Genomic DNA, 23,763 nt, shown 5'->3' with positions numbered 1-23,763 from the left:
CAGAGGACAAAACTTCATTTTATGATGAACAGAGATCTCTCACAATAGTAACCCAAGTCAGCAACACAAGCACATTTCTAGTCCAGAGATTGGATCCTGTTGTTCATTACTCAATTTTGTAAAGAATAACAAATACAGAAAGAGAGAGACAGCCAAATATCAAAGAACCACTTCTCAGAAAGTTCCACAATGACTTCAACATGGGCATATTAAAGTGCAGTCTGGAAAACCATGCCCATGCAATTGGACCCAGATTTACCACTCTGTGAGACTGGCTATATCCAATAGATGTTCCTGTCCTTGCGACTTGTTTGACTAATTTCACTCATTTGAGCTCAGAAAATATTGCTATTCTTTACCAAGTTTTTGATAAGTGGCAGAAATTGAATGTTAACAATTAACAGCTTCATTAGATTTAAATAACTAACTAAACACGGGTAAGCTTAGGACAATCAGAAAACTACCATATGGCATTTCTCAAGGTCTCCATACTTGGCTCCCACCACTGCTGCAGTAAGCTGTCATTATAGAAGATTCGCTCACCCTATCATCAAAGTTTTGTGTTTAGATGTTCAGTAGAAACTTTGATCTCAGTAGTTACTGCTTAAGAATCCTAAGTTTTCATAGCAACAGTGGAAGGCTGGTTCTAAACAGAGCCCCTGTAACTCAAAAAGTTTTAAGGTTTCAGTGAAAGATAGTATGGATATGTACTTGGACTTCTGAAGGTCGAAGAGAATTATTTCATTTATCCTGATTTAGCTCATGTTACCAGATTTCATAAGACATGTACTATCACTGAACTACTGCTTTGTAAGTTTCCCTGTGTAACTTGAGGGAGAGAGTTCAAGGGGTTTGTGTTCATAAATACAAAAACATCAAAATCTTTATTCTTCTTGTGTTTTACATTTTCATGTGGGTAAATCTGTTTCTGAAAGTTCAATCTAGAAAAGGTTGAGATGGATTAAAGAGGATGCCCCATATAAAACATGGGGATGTGTGTGTAAGATCTTTAATAATGGAGAACTTGGGGGCTGGTTGTCAAAATGAGCCTGCATCTGAAATGATGAAAAAAAGATTTCCTTATGGGGAAACTGTACTAAATGAACATCAGCTAAATGTTTTCTCTTCTACATCTTATCTTTAGAAACCTGTATTTTGGTTGGTTAAACACTGCTTGTTTATTGCTTGTCACTGGTCATCAGGTCTGTGGCTTTTAAGTGACTTACTACTAAACATCACACTAGGAAGAGGATTTGTAGGAATATCCATTTAATGGCAAGGAACAGCTCACAGTTGCAAAACAAGTGGACCAACTTTAAGTTCTGTGGTCCACATAGCTACTGTGAGGGCCCTTATATTTATAATACTGCATCAACTCTCATTATCTGTGCTTTCTTCTGGTGCCTTACAGTTCACCATAGCACCAAATTCCAGTATTTTGCACCAATTTCTCAGTAGGGTGTGTTCAAGTAAGTGAATAATTAATCATTTGAGTAATACAGATAAGCTGTGTTTTTGAGACTTGAGTTATTAAAACTTATGTGTTTGAAATATTAAATTTTGGCAGGATAAACTAAATATTTGAGTGTTACTAAAGTATTATAATTTTGTGCTAAAGAATAATAAAATTATCTATCAGTCTCTTAAAATATATTGTTATGTTCCTAAAGACAGTAGGCTTTTTCTCATAATGATTAAGCTATACCTTTCTAAGATTTTAAAAATAATTGACAAACTTATGAAAGTTAATTCTATGTACTTTTCCCCCTTAATTCTAGTCATGATTTCATTGGTGAATTTACAACAAGCTACAGGGAACTTTCTAGAGGCCAGTCACAATTCAACGTATATGAGGTAAGAGACATTTCCAGTACTGTTTCTTTCTGCATTAATATTTATACTTTAAAAGTATGGATTTTTGCAAAGGATAATTGAAAAAGGGTAAGTACCAATATGTTTTACATATATAATGGATATATAATTTGCATATAATTCCATATATGGTATATATATAAATATAAGAATATATACATTTATTAAACTGACTTATTTCCTAGATTAAATGATGCTATTTCCCTTCAAGTCACACAGTTTATTTTGAGATTTGTAATTCTTGCCTATGAAACTTTTTCTTATTTAAAAAATATTCAATCTGGATGCACATTCATTTTTTCTTAAGCTTCAGCCTCTACGTTTTGCCTTCCTACCACCCTCCTCCCCACCTACTTCCTAATAATAATAAAAAAAACCCTAAAGTATGCATTTCACTTGTGTGGGCACAGTGTTATATACAATGAGCATGGTCTGCTTAGCATGCCTGGGCATCTTAGCTCTTTAGATCGAGACTGAAAGGAATGTCAGGACAATAGACAGTCATTAATGAAATCCAAATTTCAAAGCAAGCATGCCAAAGTTAGTTTTGTTTTAAACCACCTTGCCAGTTAATCACCACATCTGTGTTTATCATATGGAATGTTTTAGCACTATTAATCCTTGAGCTTTGGTATCTGTACAATCTCTATAATTTTTTAATTTAATATATGTTGTATGTGGATAGCAAAAGAGAATATCCAATATTTAATCCACAATGGAACTCTTCCCTGCCAGATGACACTAAAGTTGGCTTCTTTTGAGAATGGAGGATTTTCCTTTTATCACTTTCTTACTCGGCTAAAGTAGTTGCATCCTATTCATACATCATTCATTCATTAACTTATTAAAATATTAAGTGTCTTCTGTATTGCGCTATGTTAGTATCTGCATCCATTCTGGGAGTGCAGATAGGATGGATAAAGAATTCAGTGTGTAATGGGAGAGGCAAACATAAAATATATTTAGTGTAGCTTGATTTCTTCTCCAAATAGTAGTATACTTATTGGACTATGAAATTATTATAAAGGGGCTAAACTCAGCCCAGGAAAACATCTAAAGACAAAGATGGAGTAATAAATCAATTTCTTCTATCTGGGCCTTTCAAGGAAAGAATGTTAAGACTCTGCAGAGGTAATAGAAGTAAAATATGACACATATTTAAATGTCTGCTTTCTCTGCCAAACTTCGAACCTGAGGCAGAGCAGATATGCTTATCGGTTGTCCTTGCACTTAGGGCTCCTTTGCTACTAGACCCCACCTAGCCCTGCAGAGATCAACCACTTTAATCTTAGCTTACGTATCCTTTCCTGATGTTTTTGGTTTCAGTCAGTTCCCACTCTTTCTTGTCCAACCAAATTTGCTTTAATGAGATGACTAATTGTCATCTGATGAGATGACAAAGAAGCTTAATAAGGATTTTTTTAAATTAAATACTGTGGAAAGATATTTTTGTGTCTTAAGTTCAAATATAAATGTTTTCTTATTGTACTATCAATAGCAGAAGTCCATCAGAAGAATATCACATGGGGCAGGCATATATTACTTACTATGCACTTGTAGTTTTAAGATTTCAGTGGACAAGCCAGGCTTGGTGGTACATGACTGTAATCATAGCATTTGGGAAGCTGAGGCAGGAGTATTGCAAGTTTGAGGCCAGCCTGGGCCATAGTCAAAAACCCAAGGACTGAGAATGTAGCTCAGTGGTAGAACACTTACACAAGACCCTGGTTAGATCATCAGCAACTCCAGGAGGAAAAAATTCAGTGGACGGCCTTGGACCCAGGCATTGGAAACTTCATGTTCTGCAGTTATGCAAGAGAGTGATCAAAGCAAGGAAGAGAGTTTTCAACCATTGCTTCTTCACATGTTTTGTCTCTTCTCCCTTTTTTCTACTCCATTGGAGTACATTGCTATGGTTGATGGTGTCCCACAGGTTTCTTAACCTCTGTTTGTTTTTCTTTTTGTTACTCAAAGTAGAAAATCTCAATGGAAAATCTTAGTGGATCTTCAAGATCACTGATTTTTTGTTTTTGTTGTTACCTAATTGTTTTTTGAAACCCTTTTGTGAATTTTTCATTTTAGGTATTCTGGTTAAGTTGTGAATTTCTATTTGGTACTTTAGAATTTACTTGCTGATAGTTTCTGTTTGGTGAGACTTTGTTTCTTTAGTCTTAGTTCTCTAGTCCTTTGAATATGTATATAGTAACTGATTTAAAGACTGCCTACTAAATCTTGTATCTGCAAGTCCCCAGGACAATTTCTACTGACTGCTTTTTCCTATGTATAGGCCATACTTGCTTACTTCTTTGCATATCTTGTATTTCTTATTGTTGTGATTGGATGCTGGAAATTTCAAATAATATAATTAGTAACACTCAAAATCAGATTCCCCACTGTCTGTCCATTTTGTATTTCTGTACTTTAAATTTCAAATGATAACTTCAACAATTTTCCCTTACTGAAAAGCCTAATTATTCCTAAAAAAGGGTAATTTCTGAAGACCATAATTTTGTTCTCACATTTATGGGGGTTGTGAAGTGTGAGGTCAAGGTGCCACCATTGGTGAAGGCTTTCTTGGTGAAGCTTTACCTGGAGGGAGATGGAGATGCAATAGAGAAAGGAGAATCTCTTTCCAATCGTGAAGGTACAACCATTGACCTAAGAATCTCTTAAATGTCTCCTCCTTAACCCTATAACCCTATCACATTGGCAAAGCCTGAATTTGGGAGAAATACGTCTCAGCCATATTCCCCACTTTTCCCAGAGTTTGTGTTTGTTGCTATTGGTTAAGTGGCACTCACTGATTAATTCTGTGAAGTGTGCTTCCTTTGTTGTGTGGGCCACAGACATTTTTGCTTGGTTAGTTTAGTGACCAGTAGATGATGTGACAGAATTTGTGTGCAGTGGGACGTTGCTTTTATGTATACTCCAACAGTGTAAAGCTGTACCTTAGCTTTTACTTGCTCTTTGAGTAAATGAGATCAACTACAGGAAAGCTACCAGGGCTTCCTCATGTCCTTCCTGGCCTTGAACACTTAGCTTCACAAGTGTGTGTCTTCTAGGTCACCAGCAATGGGCCAGAGCTTTAAAAATCTCTCTAAAGAGATCTCATTTCCCTACACCTTCCCTTTTGGTTTCTGTATCAGCTTATTTACCCAACCTTGTATCTTCACCTTTGGTAGATATGCTCTTAAATAATTACCACTGACTATTTTCAATAAATGCCCTGGAGATAAGGCTTTTCCCAGTGAGTCAGGCCAAATATATTCCAACCCCTGTTAATGGGGCTTTTCCAGAGAGCTTTCAAACAAGTCGATTAATGATTATTTCTCTGGAAATGACACCTCTGCTGAACTGCATAACCAGTCTGTCCCATTTGGTGGCTTTTAGACTTCTATTTTTTCACAGCTACTGTGATTGCCTGTGTGGCTCATTTTGATTACTACATAGCTGAGGAAAATGACACTGAATACAGGGTGAGTTAAAATGCCACAAAGTGAGATTCAGCCATTTTTCTTGAGTTAGTGCTCCTCAAGACTGGTGCAAGTCTTTGAGATTTTCCAGATTCTTGAAAAATTTGATTTTGATTTCTCATTATCTTTCTGGAGGAGCACATATTCTGGGGTTGTTACTCCCCTATTCCCAAAGTGCTTCCCTAGTTGATTTTGTAGTGATTTTATATGTAATAATTGCTACTATGTTTTTATATTATATCACTGCAGTATTATTGTTTCATTATAGCAGATGCTTTATTGGTGGTTGAAACTGTCCTGTGTGATTAGATGACAAATCGTTATATAACTTAATCATAAAATCATATAATCTGAGATAATTCCCATGACTATAGTAAGTGATGATGTCCTAGAAGCCAAAAAGATTAATATGAACTGTTTGAAAACTGCTTATGCAATTCTACTGGAAGTTCACTTCTAAAATCCAGGATAAACATTCTCTTCTAAACAAAACACTTAATACTGACTGAATGATTTTGATAGCAAAATGCTAAAATATAAATTTTCAAAAGAAAATTTGTTGAGCTTACTTTTTAACTTTTGGTTGAATTCATGTTATTTCCTGATTTTCCACATACTGCACAGTACTGTGCTCCTCCAATAATTCTGAGGAATGGGAGAATATGTCATACCTTAAGGTCAAATCTGACTTTTCTCTCCCACACATCCTTCTCCAAGTTAATGCCATAACCATTTACTTCATGTGGAAAATGTGTCATTGTGGTGATGATGGCTGACATCCTGACCATTGCAAGATTTTTCATATAAAATACTCTCAAGCAGGACTTGCTGCAATAAATAATAAAAATAATACCATGAACCAATGAGTACACGACTCAGTTTGCATTTTATATTTACTTCCCACACCTACCAAATCCAATTTATTCTGTGTTCAGAATTTTTTTTGGGAGCCCTTCTCAATGGTTACTACTGTATTTAATGCATTATTTCTTGCACCAGTGGCTTAAACTAGGACCCTGAATGTTGCCTACACTCTTCTACTTTCTTTCTTTAAAACTATATCCTATAGAATGGTTATATCATTCTCCTATTTAAATGTCAATATTAAAAAATAATGCCCAAACTCCCTAAACTAGTATGGAGAATTTAAAAAAAAATTTTTTTTTAGCACTTCTGGGGATTGAACTCAACTCGTATATTCACTATTCTACTGAGTAATATATCCTTGAGAATCTTTTTATTTTTATTTTTTAGGTGGTACTATGTGTTGAACTCAGGGCCTAGAGTTTATGAGGCCAGTTCTTTACCACTTGAGCCATGCCCTAGTTGAGGGTCTTCTTAAGAGGCTTCCACCCACCTTTTCCTCTTTTTATATGCCCTCTACTCCTGCCAGTCTGGGCCAATTTCTTTTTCCTTTAAAATGTTCAATTCAATTTCTTTTTATTGGGGTTATAGTTTAGATTAATAAATATTAGCTCAGATAACACTTATTCATACATTCTTTTCACTTTTCTTTGCTTTCCAAAAGCTTTCACTGTATTTTCGATTGAGATGACCTGAAGGATCCTGTTTTAAGGCACTCCTGTATTTTATTTACCTTATAGGTTGGTGGATCTCATTCATCCTCATTATCCCTCAGTGTCTTGTATGCATTGCAGCAGTGCAGTGGAACAAATAGAAAAACTTCAGTCTTTTGCCCACAAACCAGACTTTTACTAATTACTATGCAGGATTGGGTACCTGGTGCAAACTAAGAATATTGTGAAGTAATAAGTAGATCAGTAGATACAATGCATTTGTTCTAACAAATAAAAATTATATCTCCCAGTTATACTTTTCTTTAGCAACCTTTTATTTTTGGTTTTTTGAGACAGTATCTCCTGTGTTAGCTCAGGCTGACCTCGAACTTTCATTTCTTTCTTTGTTTTACTCATGGATTAGATTTTAATATTTACAGGTCCAACTCTTGGGCTGAACTGAATGCATTTTCTTTCTTCTTTGTGCCTGCCCAGTTTTTTTTTAAACTGGAAACACAAACTTCAAATTATTGTATTATATATTGAACCATACTATGATCATTTTTGCTGCTGAGAGATATATATGTCCTTTTTTATGCTATCAGAAACTTCAAGACAAATAAGGTGGTATAAGTATTTGGTTCCAAATTATTGATAAGCAGATTTTTTACAAACAAGATGGTTCCCTTTGCATTTTCTATAATTTTTACATTTAGAAGCATTTCTTGCTTTCAGAACTTGGGTTCTTAGAGAGAAACAAGAAGAAAAAGCTGGGCTTGGTGGTACGTCTGTAATTCCAGCACTCTAGAGACTGAGGAATTGTCCTTGAACTGCCTATTGTCCTGCTCAGCCGGGATTATCCTATACCACCACACCCACGGCAACCCATGATTTTTCTACAAAGCAATTATTATTTAGCTCATTGGTCTTTCAAATGAAGAAGATACAATAAATATGTAATCAATATATAAAGTGAATGACAGGAATTTTACTAACAAAAAAGATGGTGACTAGAAATTTTTGCAGGGAAGTTGAACCAAATGACTGTCCAAAAGTCACACTGAAAGTACTTGTAAACGAGAATTGATAAGAGGTGAAGGCAGCAAGTTTAATAGCACTCTTTTTAAATTTCAGTATGAGATCTAACATTTCTAATTGTCTTATTTGCTTTTTAAGGTGGTGAATCCCAAAAAGAAAGGAAAAAAGAAAAAATATGTTAATTCTGGAACAGTAAGTCAAATTTAATGTTGTTTGTTATTAATGAATAAAAAATTATATATAATATTTATAATCAGACTGAAAGGAATGGGAAGTCATTGGCTTGGCTTCATGTCCTCTTCCCTGGGGTTTGTAAGGCTACCGTGGGAAGCCACAGTTTGTTATGACCTCTTCATTCAATGGAATCAGCACAAAGGATCAGGCAGACAGGAAGAAGCTCGAGTACTATAGTAAGAAACGCTGTGCTGTTATAGGCTGTACTTGTCTCCTAGGACAGGATGTGAAGATGCTCCTCTATAGTACATTAAAGTGTATAGGTCTATAGGTGCCCGAGGAAGTCAGCGCAGGAGGGTGCAAAGATGAAAGTATCTGAAAATTGTGAAAAGTCAATGTCATCCTATTTTCAAAAAAAAATAATCCTGAAGATTTTTCCTAGGATTAAGTTTCCTTATGAAAAGCAAAATCTTAGTTTTCTTCATTTCCTGTTAAAGGTTGTTATAAAGTGAGTCATTTAAAATATTATCTGGCCTTATTACAGAGCCAGGATAAAAACATACCTTTCTTCTTCTACAACGTAGTTTCCTGATTGCCGTTTCTTAGTTTTAACTATTTTCCGCCTGCCTTTCATCTTTTCTTTTATCTAAACTGGGAAATAACACAGTGTCCTTGTAGATAGTTTTCATGCTGTTCTTCAAAGGAAGCAAAGTGGTCACAGAAAGGAGTTAATTTATTATTTTTTTGGTCCTTGTCTTGATAACTTTAAATGTACAAACAATCAGTCCTAGCATATTCTAATAAATAATAATGCCTTTAGTGATTTTCAAAATGATAGGAATTTTTTTCTCTCTAATTGTTAGAAAAAGTCCCTTTGGATTTATAATTAGAACTGACATGTAATCTGTCTGTCTTTTTCTCCCTCTTTTTTAGGTAACTTTACTTTCTTTCTTGGTAGAAACAGAAGTTTCATTCCTTGACTACATTAAGGGAGGGTAAGTCATTCTTTCAACATTTCTTTGAATGTGTTTAGCAAGTGCCACATGAGGTGCCCAGGCACTGATGATCACTTTGTGTATTTTGATGGCACACCTGCTGTTCTTTTTGTTCCAGACCTAAACAGGAAACCTTACACATGAAGAGCTGTAACTTTTCTCTAAACAAGAGAAAAAAAAATTGGGGGGACAGGGTCTCCCTGTGTAGCCCAAGCTAGCCTCCAACTTGCAGTCTTCGTACCACAACCTCCCCAGTGCTGGAGTTATGATCCTATGCCATCACACCCAGAAGGCTGTTGTCTTTTACCTAACAGTTGAGATTTTTTTGATGTACTTTTAATTACTTTTAAAATATATGAAAGGCTTGAGAGTTTGGCTGAAATATGTATGCTAACTTCAGAATATTAAAGGAATGTATTTTGCCATAAAATTATAATGCAAAAGTGAAAGGTGAATAGTCATTTTGTTGCTCTATTGGCTTCCAGGCGGGGATGCATTTCAGAAAATAAGTAGTTGTTGTAACCAACTACTGCCCTAAGTCGTGACAGATCTTATGTTAATATTACAAGTTCTTATACCCTGGTAAATAGGGACGTCATTCCAATTTTCTATTTTTACCATATTGTTATTTTTCTTACTAACCTGAGTATCCCCAATATTGAAAAAAAACATCCATGGTCTCACAGTCCAAAATAGTCACATATTGTTACGCATTTGCTCTTATTTTGAATACCTAAAAATAATGAGGCAAATGCGATTATATTAATAATGCTATGAACATCAGTTAGAAACATCACTCATGCTGACTTTTCCTAATTATGATTTAGCAGTTCTTCCCCACTACTGATTCACTGACAGAATATCATCAGGCTGAAGAAAGAAACAACAAAATGAAGTTACCAAGGAGCAAAGATACTTTTCCTAAAATACAGAGAGCTCACTCCTATTTAGTGCTTGTTGAGAAAATAAAGCAAAGAACAATATCTAGTAAATGAGATGTCTGCCTTGTAGAAGTGTCTTGCAGTCTACCTCCTGAAGCTATGGGGTTGTTTCAATAAAGTTACAGGGAAAAAGTGCTAAGTAGAAAAATTATTTGTCAACTGTTGTGTCTTTCAACATGTGTGCATGTTTTTGTCACTAGAAGATGGAAAAAATAGAAAGCTGAATTTGTCATAATAGATTTTATTACTGTATAGATCATTTTTTAGTAGCTATAGGTAATAGACAATGAAGAAAACAAGTAAGGAAATCAAGATTCTTTATCTCATTCCCTATAATCTTAAAGAAAATTGTGTAATATATCTGGCTGTCTTTTACATGTTGAAATAATGATTTGAAGTTCTGAATTTTATAACTTCCTTTCAGTGTTTATTTTATTTCTTATTTTTCTTTGTGATGTGTGTGTGTGTGTGTGTGTGACATTCTTCTTTTGAAAATCACTAGGGCTAATCACAGCAAATGGGTTTCTACAATACCTAGGACAATGATGTCTTGAGAGTATCACGCCATCCTGCTTTTATGTTGCCTTTGCCTCCTACAAGATTCACTTTTGTAGCTTACACACTTCCTGCTTCCAGCACAGGCAGTGCTGGAAGACATGGTAGAAGTCAGTACATAAATGGAGCCCAGCTGGTGGAGCACACTGTGCTCCAATCCTTACTTCCTAGATTTTAGAAGAACCTGTTTTTGATTTGCTAATGGAGCCTGGGGAAATAGAGCTTGAATTTCATTATATACTTAATCTAACTGAACTTAAATTAATTTCTATAAAATTATACTCAGTATTCCCCCCTTTATCCACAGGGGACATGTTCCAAGATGTTCCATGGGTCCCAGAAACCTATATATCCTATGTTTTTGGTATATATACATACTTATGGTAAATTTTATTTTTTAAGTTTGGAACAGGAAGAGGTTAACAACAAAAATTAATAATAAAATAATAAAATAGAACAATTCCAACAGTATTCTGGAATAAAGTTATTGAAAACTTATGAATTGTTTCTGGGATTTTCCGTGGGTAACTGAACCTGCAGAGTAACCTCACTTGCTAGTAAGGTGGCACAACAGCTCTTGCAAAGAAAAATATTGCTAACATATACCACATTATTTTTATATGAAAATTTATTTAATAAATACTTTTAACATGGATACATTCTTCACTATTTGTAGTGTTTATGAGTAACATACAGAGCTATTACTATATCATGCCTTTGGCAGGGAAATCTGAATCAATAGCAATAACAACTATTTCATATGTGACTTTCTGTGTATTTATGTTTATTCTGAAGGATTTGTTATGAACAAATTAGATACAAGATTTAATTTTGATTTTTATTAATTAAATAGTGAGAACTACTTTATCATGACATTTCCCATTTTATATAAAAGAGATATATATGTCTTTATCTATAGTATATATTTTTATATTATAGATATATGTACTTATATATAACCTAAGATTCCTGGGATTCACGTAAAACTGATGTTCCAGAATTCACTAGTAAAATGATGTAATTCTTAGCCAGGTGTGGTGGCTCAAGCATGCAATCCTAGCTTCTTGGGAGGCAGAAATCTGCAGGATTGCAGTCCAGGCTGGCCTGGTATAGAGTAAGACCTTATCTTAAAAATAATGAAAACAAAATTGTCTGGAGGTGTGGCTCAAGTGGTAGAGCACCTGCCTAACAAACACAGGGTCCTGAATTCAATCCCCCAGTACCACCAAAAAAAAAAAAAGATGTTATTCAGGTAGATCTTCCCAATATTTCATGGCTAAATTATACCTTATTTATTTTTCTTTGCAGAGAAATTATTATTTATAACCTTACAGAAGGCTTTCTCTGACCTAGAAACTTACAGCACCGTGTCATTTGCATTTAATAATAGCTAACATTTGCTGACTACTTTTCCTGTGTGTGGTCCTGAGCTAGGTGCCCTAAGGGAAGCTCTTTCCTTCTCTCCATCACCCCTTGCCCTTCTCTAATGAGCAATATTCATGATATAATATTCTCTTTCCAAAAATAGCTATCATATAGTTCATTTACTTGTAGTGCTTGCTTTTCAGTATTTGAGTTACTAATATATGTATCTTATTGCTACCAGTTGAATTTACATAGCCTGAGAGAAAGTGATGTCTTGGCATGCAGGATATATAAGAATTTTATAGTTAGATATTTATGAAAATTTAAACTTAACTGTAAATTTGGAGACTTGATCAGTATATTGCTTCAGAAAATACCTGATGGACTTTGATTATATAAAACACCAATTAGAGGGCTGGGTTTGGTGGTGCTCATCAATTGTCAGCTACTTGGGAGGCAGAGACAGTAGGATCATAGCTCCAGGCCAGCATGCACAAAAGTTAGTGCATGCCAGAACAAGATGGACATAGTAGGGTATGTGTGTAATCTCAGTTACACACTTAGGAGGTAAGAGGTTGGAGGACCACAGTCTGTGTCCAGTCTAGCAAAAAATGTGAGATCCCATATGAAAAATAAACTGAAAGCAAAAGGACTGGATGTGTGGCTTATGTAGTAGAGTGCTTTCCTAGGGCCCTGAGTTCAGTCCCCAGTACCACATCCACACACAAAGAAATGTTAGAGTTTCTTATTAATTTCTTTTTTATAAATAGTCTCTTTTAATATAAAAATAAGTCGAATGGAAACACCAATATTAAAATCATTATAGAATTATCTAACTACAAACATCTCTTCAAATGTTTCAGGGAATGATTTTTACTTTTCTTGATAGTTTTCTTATATTTTTGTGCTGTGTAGCCCAGGTTGCCCTTGAACCTGCAATCTCCTGCCTGAGCTCCTAAGTGCTAGAGATACAGCTGGGCACCACCAAGCCCAGCTCCTTCAGATTTCTTAACTTGTTTTAGACATTATAATTCTTTTGAGTTTTCTGCCCTTACTTTTAAGAAACCTCAGTTTCCAAGTACATAAAGGAACTGCACTGATTGGAAAACATATAAAAGCATTACTAATTACATCAAAGTTTCAGAAAAATAGTAATTTTGAATAAAATGAATTGCACTCATTTCAAATTAGAACTAATTGTAAGAGTTGGCAATTGATTATGTATCATTTCAACAATGACTTTTGACTTGTGGATGACATCAGATATTGTTCATAGACATCTGACATAATAGACTTCTAGATTTTTGAAACTAATAAGAATTCTGAAAACTTTAATATTTCATTGGTGTTTATATGCTTCATAACATTTTTTCTGAAAGCATAGAATGCTTTCATTTTATTTTATTTTTGTTTACTTTCAGGTGTTTTGGAAATGAGTATTATGACTCTTAAGTTTTAAAACTATATTTTAAAACATCTGTATATTTTTTCTTACACATTGTAAAGATACTGGTAAAATGAAAAGTTAGGAAAATGGGAAGTATTTAATATTAAGTTACAATCTCCCATAATTATCCTATAACTCAGGGATAATGACTGTCAGAAACTTGGTACATATTCTTCCCTGTTTCTTTAATCGTGGAATATGCACAGTATTCTTCATGGTATGTTTTCTTGATTAAAAATATTGTCATATATATTCCTTATTTTAACAGATTTCCATTTTATGGTTATGGATAATTTAGTTTAAAAATCTCCTGTTGATACATACTTTCATTACATCCACTTTTAAAAATTAAGCACTAAGCTACAATGTGAAACCCAGGTGCACAGCATTTTATGCACTTCATTAACCATTTCTTCAGAATCATTGACTAAAAACAAAGTTGGATTCAATAGTATGTTTATTTAACAGTTTTCTATGAACATCTTAATTGTAGCACTAAAAGGCTGTAATTACATGAATGTTTACCATATCCTTACCATTACTGAATGGTGTCCCTCATTTTTACTTTTGCTCATTTAATAGATAAATATTATAAGTCATTTTGTCTGTTTTCATTTCTTAGCCAGTTTCATACTGTTTTTAAAAGGCCATGTTAACTAGCTGTGTCTTTGAAAACACAACTTTTAGGAATTCTTTCCTTTCACACTCTCTTTCCCTGGTTCTATCATGAAGGATTGAGTATTTTCAGCTAACAGTAGAACATAGCATGGCAACTTAATGCTGCATGCTTGGAGTGGGCAGCTCTTGGGCTAAACTTTCGAGTATTCTCACCTTGGTGGTCTTGACACCACTCCTCTTCATCACACACTTAGAACAAGTCTTCCGGAGTTAGTCCATGTGGCTGGTAGAGTGGCTCAAGTAGTAGAGTGCCTGTCTAGCAAGCATTAGTCCCTGCATTCAAACCCCAGTGCTGCCAAAAAAAAGCCATCTCTATAGAGTTATCCCATCTGGCCTGGCCTTTTGCCCTCTGATGACCCTAAGGAAAACAATAGAATAAACACTTTGGGCTGTAATCCACCAAACAATTCAGGGGTAGTATACTGCAGTTCATATTTATTAGTACATTTTAAGATCTGAGAATTTACCAGGTTAGCTATTTGGAAAAGATTCTACACCATATTTCAAAATAAGGATGATATTTCAATTACTGAATTCAGTTTGGTTTTTAAATTGAATCACAGTCATTCCTCACTTTTCACTTAAAATACCAAGATATCACCATTTGGGACTGGCATATGTGAATTATTTTGTCGTTAGCTCAAACAGTTGTGGTACATTCTGTGGCATCAGTTCGGGGTTATACTCCCTATCACTTTTCTGGTCTGGGAGAATATTGGATTATGCATATGTTAATTCTTAATTGACAGAAAGCTTGAGGTTTCCAATAGAACTGAAACATCATCATAAATATGGACACCAATAACTAAACCAGTCCTTAAGCTAGCTCTGCTTCCATCCAAAATAAAGCTAATTGTATCTTTCCTGAATTCACTTTTTCCTGGATATTAATTTTATAAACAATTTCTCTTAAGCTGGATGCATTGAGTGGGGGGGTTGAGAAATAGAGCAGAACAGACAGTTGATGTGAATTATCTAGAAATTTTGCTAATAGTCAAAAGTTGTTAGATTAAACTTGTAGAAATTCTTGAATTGCACATTAAAGTTTCATCTTCTTGTTTCTTCTCACAAAAAAATCAATTGAATAGAAATTATAAAGCTGTTGAGTTATTTGTTTTCCAGGAATCCAAGTAGAAATTATGCAGAATGAACACATTTTAATACTAAACAAATTGTTTTCATAGTTCTTTAACATCTTCCTCTCAAAGGAATGTCTTTTAAGGACTAATCCTTAGTGTCAGATAGTCTAGGCTCCCATTGCTACAGTCTTTATTGATGCATATATTCACATGAAAATATAACCTTGATTGTTTGTGCAATCATGCTGTAGCTTGTTACATTTTATTCATTGTCTCACTTCCTAAAACACTGTGGTCAGCTGCAGTAGAAGGGTTTATGGACTCAGGTGACCAGATGAGACAGATGCATTCTGAATTAGCCAAGTATTCTTTGGCATGAAAAATCTAGTTTTTAGATCTTTTCCCCTTTTAGTTAAGCAGTACTGTGTTTTTCCTGGAAACTGGGACACATTCTATGGCTTGAGTTTGTGAAAAAATTGTTTTCTAAGTACAAGAATAACTCCAAAAGGAGTTCTATTACAGAAGAGTAAAAACAGTCTCTCCTGAATTGTTGACTTTGGACTCATTATTTTTAATTACACTATGTACATTTATTCCTGAGGTTATTTTATTTCTCTTATTAAAATGATTTTATATATTAAAAGTCTGATATAATTATTTCCTAAAATGTTTATTTAGTAATCTCTAATTTATGGCATTGAATATTTTGATTGTCACTAATAAGAACAATGTCAGATCCATTTCTAATTACAGATTGTTCTGAAATTTAAGATAACTTTGTTAGGTGCCATCTTCATTATTTTAATTATTACTATTTGGGAAATTGATTTATTCATCTCTACAGAATATAAATTTCCATTTTCCCAACCATTCTCACTATAAGTATCTAAGCTCAAAATCAGAGCAAGGCACTGGTGGTTCACGCCTGTAAACCTAGCTGCTCAGGAAGCAGAAATCAGAAGGATCGAGGTACGAAGCCAGTGGGGCAAATAGTTCTTGAGAACCTATCTTGAAAAAACCTATAGGTCCTAAGTTTAAACCCCAGCACCACAAAATAACAATCAAATGGAAAATCATAAATTTCAGTTTAGTTTTTTCCCTTCAGTCCTCTGTGCCTCTCAAGTCTTCATGAAACTCCACTCCACAAGCATGACTAAAGAACAGATATCTATGAAATATCCTCATCTCTGAGTGGCAGATGAAAGGGGAAAAACAGGTAACAAATTCTGTTGCACACTGACTCCCTATTAAGCTACTGAAATTATGCCAACATGAAACCCTGGTCTCTGCTTTTGTCAGAATATGGAGTCAGTCAGAAACTTGGAGGTCTACAGACTGTCATTTTCTTCCTTTGTAAAAAGCCCAATTTCTCATCCAACCAAGACCCTGCCACATATACATAGTGCTGGCCAGATTATTTTGGTGTCATTTTAATTTTCTATTCAGATGACTTGTCTCTTTGAAGAGACACAATTATAAATATCTCAACAGGGATAGACACAAAGTAGTCATTGAAAAGAGTATGGACTAATTAGACAACCATTTTAAGCATGATTTTTCCACTTTCTATTCTCTCAAATCTCTCAGGGAAATTAAAATATTGTGACTTAAATACAACTTCAAACTCAGAGTTTGACAATTCAGTGGACTGGTTTACAAATTCCTGTGTCTGACTCTCAGAGCTGTCATCTTGTGACTTTCTTTTTCTGTACCTCATATCACAGTCACCAAATGAAACAGATAGAGCAGGGATTCTGTGATAAGAAAATAGCCTTTGTGTTTACTGCATCAGAAATTATCCCAACTGGACTTTATATCTTGGTTGGGCTTACTTGGAGGAAAAGCAAGATTAAAATTAGGAGTATAATCCACTTGTTTTTTTTCTATCCTAATAGAAGGGAGCTTGGAGAGCATGATAGAGGGAGTACAACATGGGCACGGTCTGGCAAGTATTTCAATAGGGGTAAATGGTGAAAAGTCAACCCAGTTGCAAAGAAGGAGTTGCTGAAAATTGAAGCAGTAGGAGCCATGAATTTGAACGTTATTGTACAGTTCAAATCCTAGATCTACTTCTTGCTAGCATAAAATGTTTCTATTTCTGAGAAATAGGAATAAAATAATATTGCCTAGCTGATAGAGTGACTGTGATTAAATGCTATGTAATTGTTGGCTTTCAATAAATGCTGTTTTTTTCTGAAAATGTTCAATGTGTTTAAAACTTCAGTATATCTTATCTCATTTGCTTATCATAATATTGTTAATGGTAATTGCCCTAATTATCAGAAAAACAGAAAGATTTATTCAAATTAACAAAGTCAGTAAAAGTCATTTTCTGTATCACTTCTGTTCAAAGGTAACTCCAGGACACTCCTTTCATTTCAGACAATACCATTCACTCTAACCAAATTTCCCATCCTGAATCTAAACTTGCCCAAAATTATAAAGGTTTTATATCACATTTAAAAGGAGTAAACACTGAGAGAGAGAGAGAGAGAGACAGAAACTACCCATGTATCATGAGCTCATTTTAAGGCTATCATGAGATTCTTGATACTGCTCATTTTAAAGGCAAGTTGAATATCAGTAAGTGCCTTTATCAACAAGCCCCATAAGGATATTTTTTCTTTAAAAATACTTAAAGTGATTGAAATAATGCTGTAAAATGTTTGCTTAGTTTTATAAAATTTATGGCAGTACTTTGGATATGTTGCCGCAGGGAACACATTTTGCCAGAACATGCAGCAATATAAGGATTTTTTCTTAATTCAGTTTCTTACTTGCAAACTGAATATACACGTCTAAGACTTTTTTATAGGGCTTCTTGTTGTGGCATCTGATAGGTTTGCATTTGTCAAATCAGTGGAGAGCTGAACCCTGCAGTGCTGAATGAGAATAAATCTAATAAAAATAAAGCCATTCTGCCTTCTATAAATATATTCACAGAGAACATTTTCATATCTCAACTAAACTCATCTAAACTAAGACTTCAAAAAGAAACTTTCACATATATTAAAAAGTCTCACAAGCATTGTTTTGGTAGTACTTGATTTTTCTAATTGTTATATATTTAAAATGCAGGCTTGGTATTGTTTGAAGTCAGGTATTCTGATACCTCAGTATTGCCTTGGCTATTCGAGGTCTTTTGTTTTTCCATATGAACTTTAGGATTGATTTTGCTATCTGTGGAGAATGTCTTTGGAATTTTGACGGGGATTGCACTGAACATGTAGATTTCTTTGGGTAGTATGGCTATTTTCACAATATTGATCTGTTATCCACAAGCATGGAAGGTCTTTCCATCTTCTTATGTCTTAAGTTTCCTTCTTCAGTGATTTATAATTTACATTATAGAGGTCTTTCGCTTCCTTTGTTAAATTTATTCCTAGGTATTTTATTTTTTGAGGCAATTGTCAGTGGATTGCTTTCCTGAATTCTTTCTTAGTCTGTTCATTGTTGGTATATAGAAAAGCTACTGATTTTTGTATATTGATTTTGTATCCTTTTACTTTGCTGAAAGAGTTTATGATGTCTAAGAGGATTTTTTGTGGATTTTTAGGATCTTTTAGGTATAAGATCATATCATCTGCGAATAGGGATAATTTGACTTTTTCATTCCCTATTTGGATTCCATTTAGTTCTTCCTTCTGTTTTATTGCTCTGGCTAGGAATTCCAAAACTATATTGATCAAAAGTGGAGAGAGTGGACACCCTCATCTTATTCCTGGCTTTGGAAGAAGCGATTTCAGTTTTTCTCCATTTAATGTGATTTTGTCTACAGGTTGGAGTCACAGAAATAAAAAATAGCATGGTACTGGAAAAAAACCAGACAGAATTACCACTGGAACAGAATAGAAGACCCAGACATAAATCCCAACAACTACAGTCACCTGATTTTTGACAAGGAGCCTGAAACATACTTGGAGAAAAGACAGCCTCTTCAATGAATGTTTCTGGGAAAACTGTATATCTACATGCAGAAAACTGAAACTAGATCTTTGCCTAACATCCTGTACTATTATCTATTCAGATATATTAATATAAGACTTGAAATTTTGAAACCAGTACAGGAAAGAATAAGGAATGCACTGGAAAATATAAGTACAGACAAAAACTTCCTGAATAGCACCCCAAAAGCTCAACAATTAAAGAATTGACAAATGGGACATATGAAACAAAAAAGCTTCTGCACAGCAAAGGAAATGGCTACCAGACTGAAGAAATAGCACCCAAAGTGGGAGAAAATCTTTGCCAGCTATACATCTAGCAAGGGATTAATAACTAGAATTTACAGGATGCTCAATAAACTCCAAAAGAATCAGTGACCAAATGAAGAAATGGGAAAATGAATTGAACAGTTTTTTTTCCACAGGAAGAAGTACAAATGACCAGAAAATCATGAAGAAATATTCATCATCCTGGACATAAAGAAAATGCACATCAAAACCACATTAAGATTCCACTTTAATCCTGTTAGAATGGCTACCATCAAGAACACAATCAGCAACAAATAATTGGCGAGGATGTGGAGTTATTGATGGGAATGCAAATTAGTACAATAACTGTGGAAAGCAGTATGGAAGTTCCTCAAGAAACTAAAAGCAGAACTACAATATAATCCAGCAATACCACTCCTGGGCATATATCCTAAGGAATGGAAGTCAGCATACAGTAAAGACACCTGCACACCCATGTTTATTGCAGCATTATTCACAGTAGCTAGGCATGGATATTGCCCAGAAATCCTACACCTGATGAATAGATTAAGAAAATGTGGTAAATATATACAGTCATAAAGAAGAATGAAATATCATTTGCAGGTAAATGAATGGAACTGGAGATCATCATGTTAAGTAAAATAAGCCAGGGTTAGAAAGACAAAGGTTGAATGTTTTCTCTCCTACATGGGAGATCCAAAGAATAAACATATACACAAATATAAACATCATAATACATTATAACATATTTCCAATAGTGGGACTGTTTGAGGAGACTAGGGGGGAAAAGGTAGAGGAAAAGAGAAGGATAGTGAATAATGTTGAAATATATTGCATTTGTGTAAGAAGGAAGCATAAGGAAACACACTGAAAGCTATTGAATAGTAGGAGGTAAGGGAGGAGGGGTAAGGAAGAGTAATAGGGTGAGTCTGATTAAAATATAATATATTCACAGGTAAAATGCCATGGCAAAACCCCTTTGCACAATGAACAGACACTTAAACAACAAAGGACAGTTAGGGAAGTATCTTCATACTTGTATGAACATACAATATTGAAATCTATCAAAATCATTTTAAGTGGAGGAGAGGCAGATGAGGGAGAATGATAATGGGGATGAACCTAAACGAGGTATATTTTAATATGGAAATGTCACAATTAAATCCCCTGTGCAACTAATATATACTAATAAAAATGTAAATAAATAAAATAAAATGCAGTCTTAGAAAAATCTAGAAATGTCTAGTTTTGTACTTTAGAACTGTGATTTCATTGGCTGCTTTTATTATTCTGCAGATAATTTATTTTCAGAGCTGTCCACTTCAAAGTCAAAACAAACCCAACTCTGCATGATGCTTCATGAGAAGCAGTAGGGCTAATTTAGCCTAAAAATTGATAATGTATTTTGTATCAGGTAGTGTCTTACATGGGTGATGTTGCCTAGCTGAAGTGTTCACATTTAGTCAAGCAAAGTGGAGAGTAAAGGAATGTAGAGATACAGCAGCAATGGATTTGGGAAAATCTATTATTAATACTAGAAAAACAACTTTAAACCTTTTCCAACTAATGATAGGTTAGTCCTTTCTTCTTAAACATAGAACTTTTTTTGAAGTACAGGAACTTCTATAGGAAAAAATTTTATCACCTATTTCTATGAAATAATCCTATTGAGGAGAACATACTTGGCTCTCTCTAAAATAGTTTTGTCCTGGTGGGAAATTAACAGGTTGAAGAAGAACTAGATAAACAACAGTGGCCTATCAAGGGTACCAGAGGGAAAGAGAATATTTATTCTTGACATTGCTTAGAATTGCTGGAGTATGGTGACATTAAAATGTAGGCTGCATAGTTGTAGGCTGCATTAGGTATTGGTTTAAGTTCTCTACAGACAATGCATTCCCCTACTGAATGCACTTGGAGCTTCATTGCTTTACCCTTAATACACTGACCAATGATGATGGGAAGGATTAATGAAAAAAAATCTATGGAAATGTAAAGAACTGTCTCTTCTGAGCAAACAGAGGAAAGGATTAGTATGAACCAGAAGATGGCTAATGTTGCTGTCATATATACAGATAATAATGTATCCACTACTTAGTAAAGTGCCATCTAAGGATATGTGTTTTTCTTGTCCTTATAGCAACAATCCAAGAAAGGCATTTTTATTCTCATTACAAATGAGGTTTGGAGAGGTTAAGTAGCTTTCCCAAGGTATATGTTAATTTTCATTTATATCTTAAAACCCACCTTCATTTCAGCAGATCTCTATTGTTGAAAGCAATTAATCCTGTAGCTACTACATGGGAATGGGAAGCAGGATTTTTGAAGATGCAGCAAACTTTGAATTAGGCAACTCTGTATTGTCACTAAGTAGTTGAACTACTTTTAAGAAAACTGAAAAAGGTAAGACAAAAAAAGATTCAAGTTTTAACCCATAATGAGATAATGTCAGAAAGGATTCGGCTGGGGAGGACAATGCCTGAAGCACTGAAAACAGGTTCCATAATCCAAGTATAGGCAGAGTGCGTGTTGGTAAGTCAGGGGAGCGGCGTCCTCTTGGTATTCACATGACCACAATGAGAGAAGAGTAGAGTTGAGTAACATCTGAATTGCGTATAGGGGATCTACCTTGCAATAGCTAGGGGATCTGAGTCTGAGCTCTCAGCATTAATTTAAGCAGGGGTGGGGGAAATATATCTTCAGGATTCAAAATGTTCAGTTTATACAACTGAACAAGATTTGAAATTGTGAGTAAATGCAAACAATCCTTTGAATACCTCCATTTCAGCTGTTATTTTATGGTAATTCACAAACACAGCTGTAATATCTGAGATGGCGTTACTCTGCACATGTGTGCAGTTTTCTTTGACACACATGTTTGTTTTCTGTGTCTCTTGCTGTACTAGCAAATTCTTCCCATCTTGACATCTGAGTTTTCTGTCATTCACAGCTTTTGGAAAGGTGGAAGAGTAAAATAGGAACACTTTCCAAGTACATATTTTAGCAGTACTAGTACACAGATGTTAGTACTAACTTATGTTATTTGGCAAGGAAGAACTTTTCTATATTCTGGAATATAGTACTGATGTCTGGGTTTTGTGAAATCCAGCTTTTTTCTTGTCTGTTTCTAAAACATAAAATGACAAGTAAAGTAACAGTTCCTAAGCAAAATGTTTTGAGGATTTATATGAGATTGTTTTATTAATATTCTATCAGTCATCTTGTGTAGATTCAGATTTTTTACTTTGACATATGATTTATTCGTTTTCTCTAACTTAGGCTTCAAGCAATATTACAGACTGAAAAAGGGTTGCAAGATTATCAATAATATTTTTTGGCTTGCTTCTTCAACACAAATCATTTATCAAAGTCCTCAAGAAATCCATCTTATACCCTTAAATTGTTGTATTATTAGCATCTTTCTTTAAGACATTTATTAGTTAATATCTTCTAAATATACAGAATGTGACACGATATAATAAGTACACATTGTTATATGAGTGGACACTTTTGGAAATGAGTAAGTTGTTATCCATGGTAAATGTGCAGTTGAGCTTTAAGCTATACTTTGATAGGGATTCAATGATAAAATTCTGGGCTGTTTTTGATAGTATATTTAATAATAAGGAGTTGGAATTGTAAGCTCTATAAGTTCAAAGATGGTGTTTAATTTGCTCCTATTTCTTTTCAACACTTAGCACAGTGCTTGGCAATTGCAAGATGCTCGATAAATAAACGTTGAGCTTTAGTTGCACAAAAGGAAAAATGTCAATGGTGTGATATCTAAGGGACCATCGCTAGCATCTTTTCTTTTTACATTTAATTTATTGTACCTAATCTACTTGGGTTTGTAACTTTGTTTATCTATTTAGAGCATTGGTAAGTTAGTATAATTTAAATATCTCCTCTTTATATTTTTATTTTTGGGTACCATATAATTCTTTAGTTAATAGTCATAACTTTTCTTGCAGCCTTGAGAAATAAAACTCTGGCGTTGCAAAGACTTTTGTATTTATGACGATTGAAGTCTTTTTTTCTGCGTGTTATGGTTCCAAGTTCCTGGTTGCTGGCATTTATTACTGGTGTGAAAAGTCTTCAGTTTTATGAGCATAAGTTTCCTTGCCTGTAAATGGAGGATAATAATACTTTATCAAATTGTGAGATTAATTGATATAACCAACATAAACAAACATTATACATGAGTATAATATATATTATGCATATAAACCTGCTTGTTAACCAGGGAAATTGATCCTGGAAGGACAGGCATGGTATACCTAATGTTGGTCCAAGCTTTATATATGTCATAAGATGTTCTCACAGTCTGGGTTATGTGCCTTCCTGTGGACAGATTAATGTCTTTGTGACTGGACAGAAATAACCACATGGAGCATTTGATGCCCAGAACAAAGGAG

The 23,763-nt window shown here is 34.4% G+C and overlaps 1 protein-coding gene across 3 annotated transcripts in view; it reads left to right on the top strand.

Annotated features, from left to right (window-relative positions):
- The window catches only part of Cpne8 (copine 8), a 225,147-nt gene that overhangs the window by 163,865 nt on the left and 37,519 nt on the right, over positions 1-23,763 (top strand). For all 3 annotated transcript variants that reach the window (XM_074083117.1, XM_074083118.1, XM_074083119.1), the window contains 3 exons: positions 1,779-1,854; positions 8,039-8,092; positions 9,008-9,069. In XM_074083117.1, coding sequence (XP_073939218.1) covers positions 1,779-1,854; positions 8,039-8,092; positions 9,008-9,069 — 192 coding nt within the window. The remainder of the gene's footprint in view (positions 1-1,778; positions 1,855-8,038; positions 8,093-9,007; positions 9,070-23,763) is intronic.

Source organism: Castor canadensis, chromosome 8 (assembly GCF_047511655.1).
Source record: "Castor canadensis chromosome 8, mCasCan1.hap1v2, whole genome shotgun sequence".
Classification (NCBI taxonomy): domain Eukaryota; kingdom Metazoa; phylum Chordata; class Mammalia; order Rodentia; family Castoridae; genus Castor; species Castor canadensis.
Note: the sequence above shows the minus strand (reverse complement) of the source record. Positions and strands in the feature narration are given on the sequence as shown.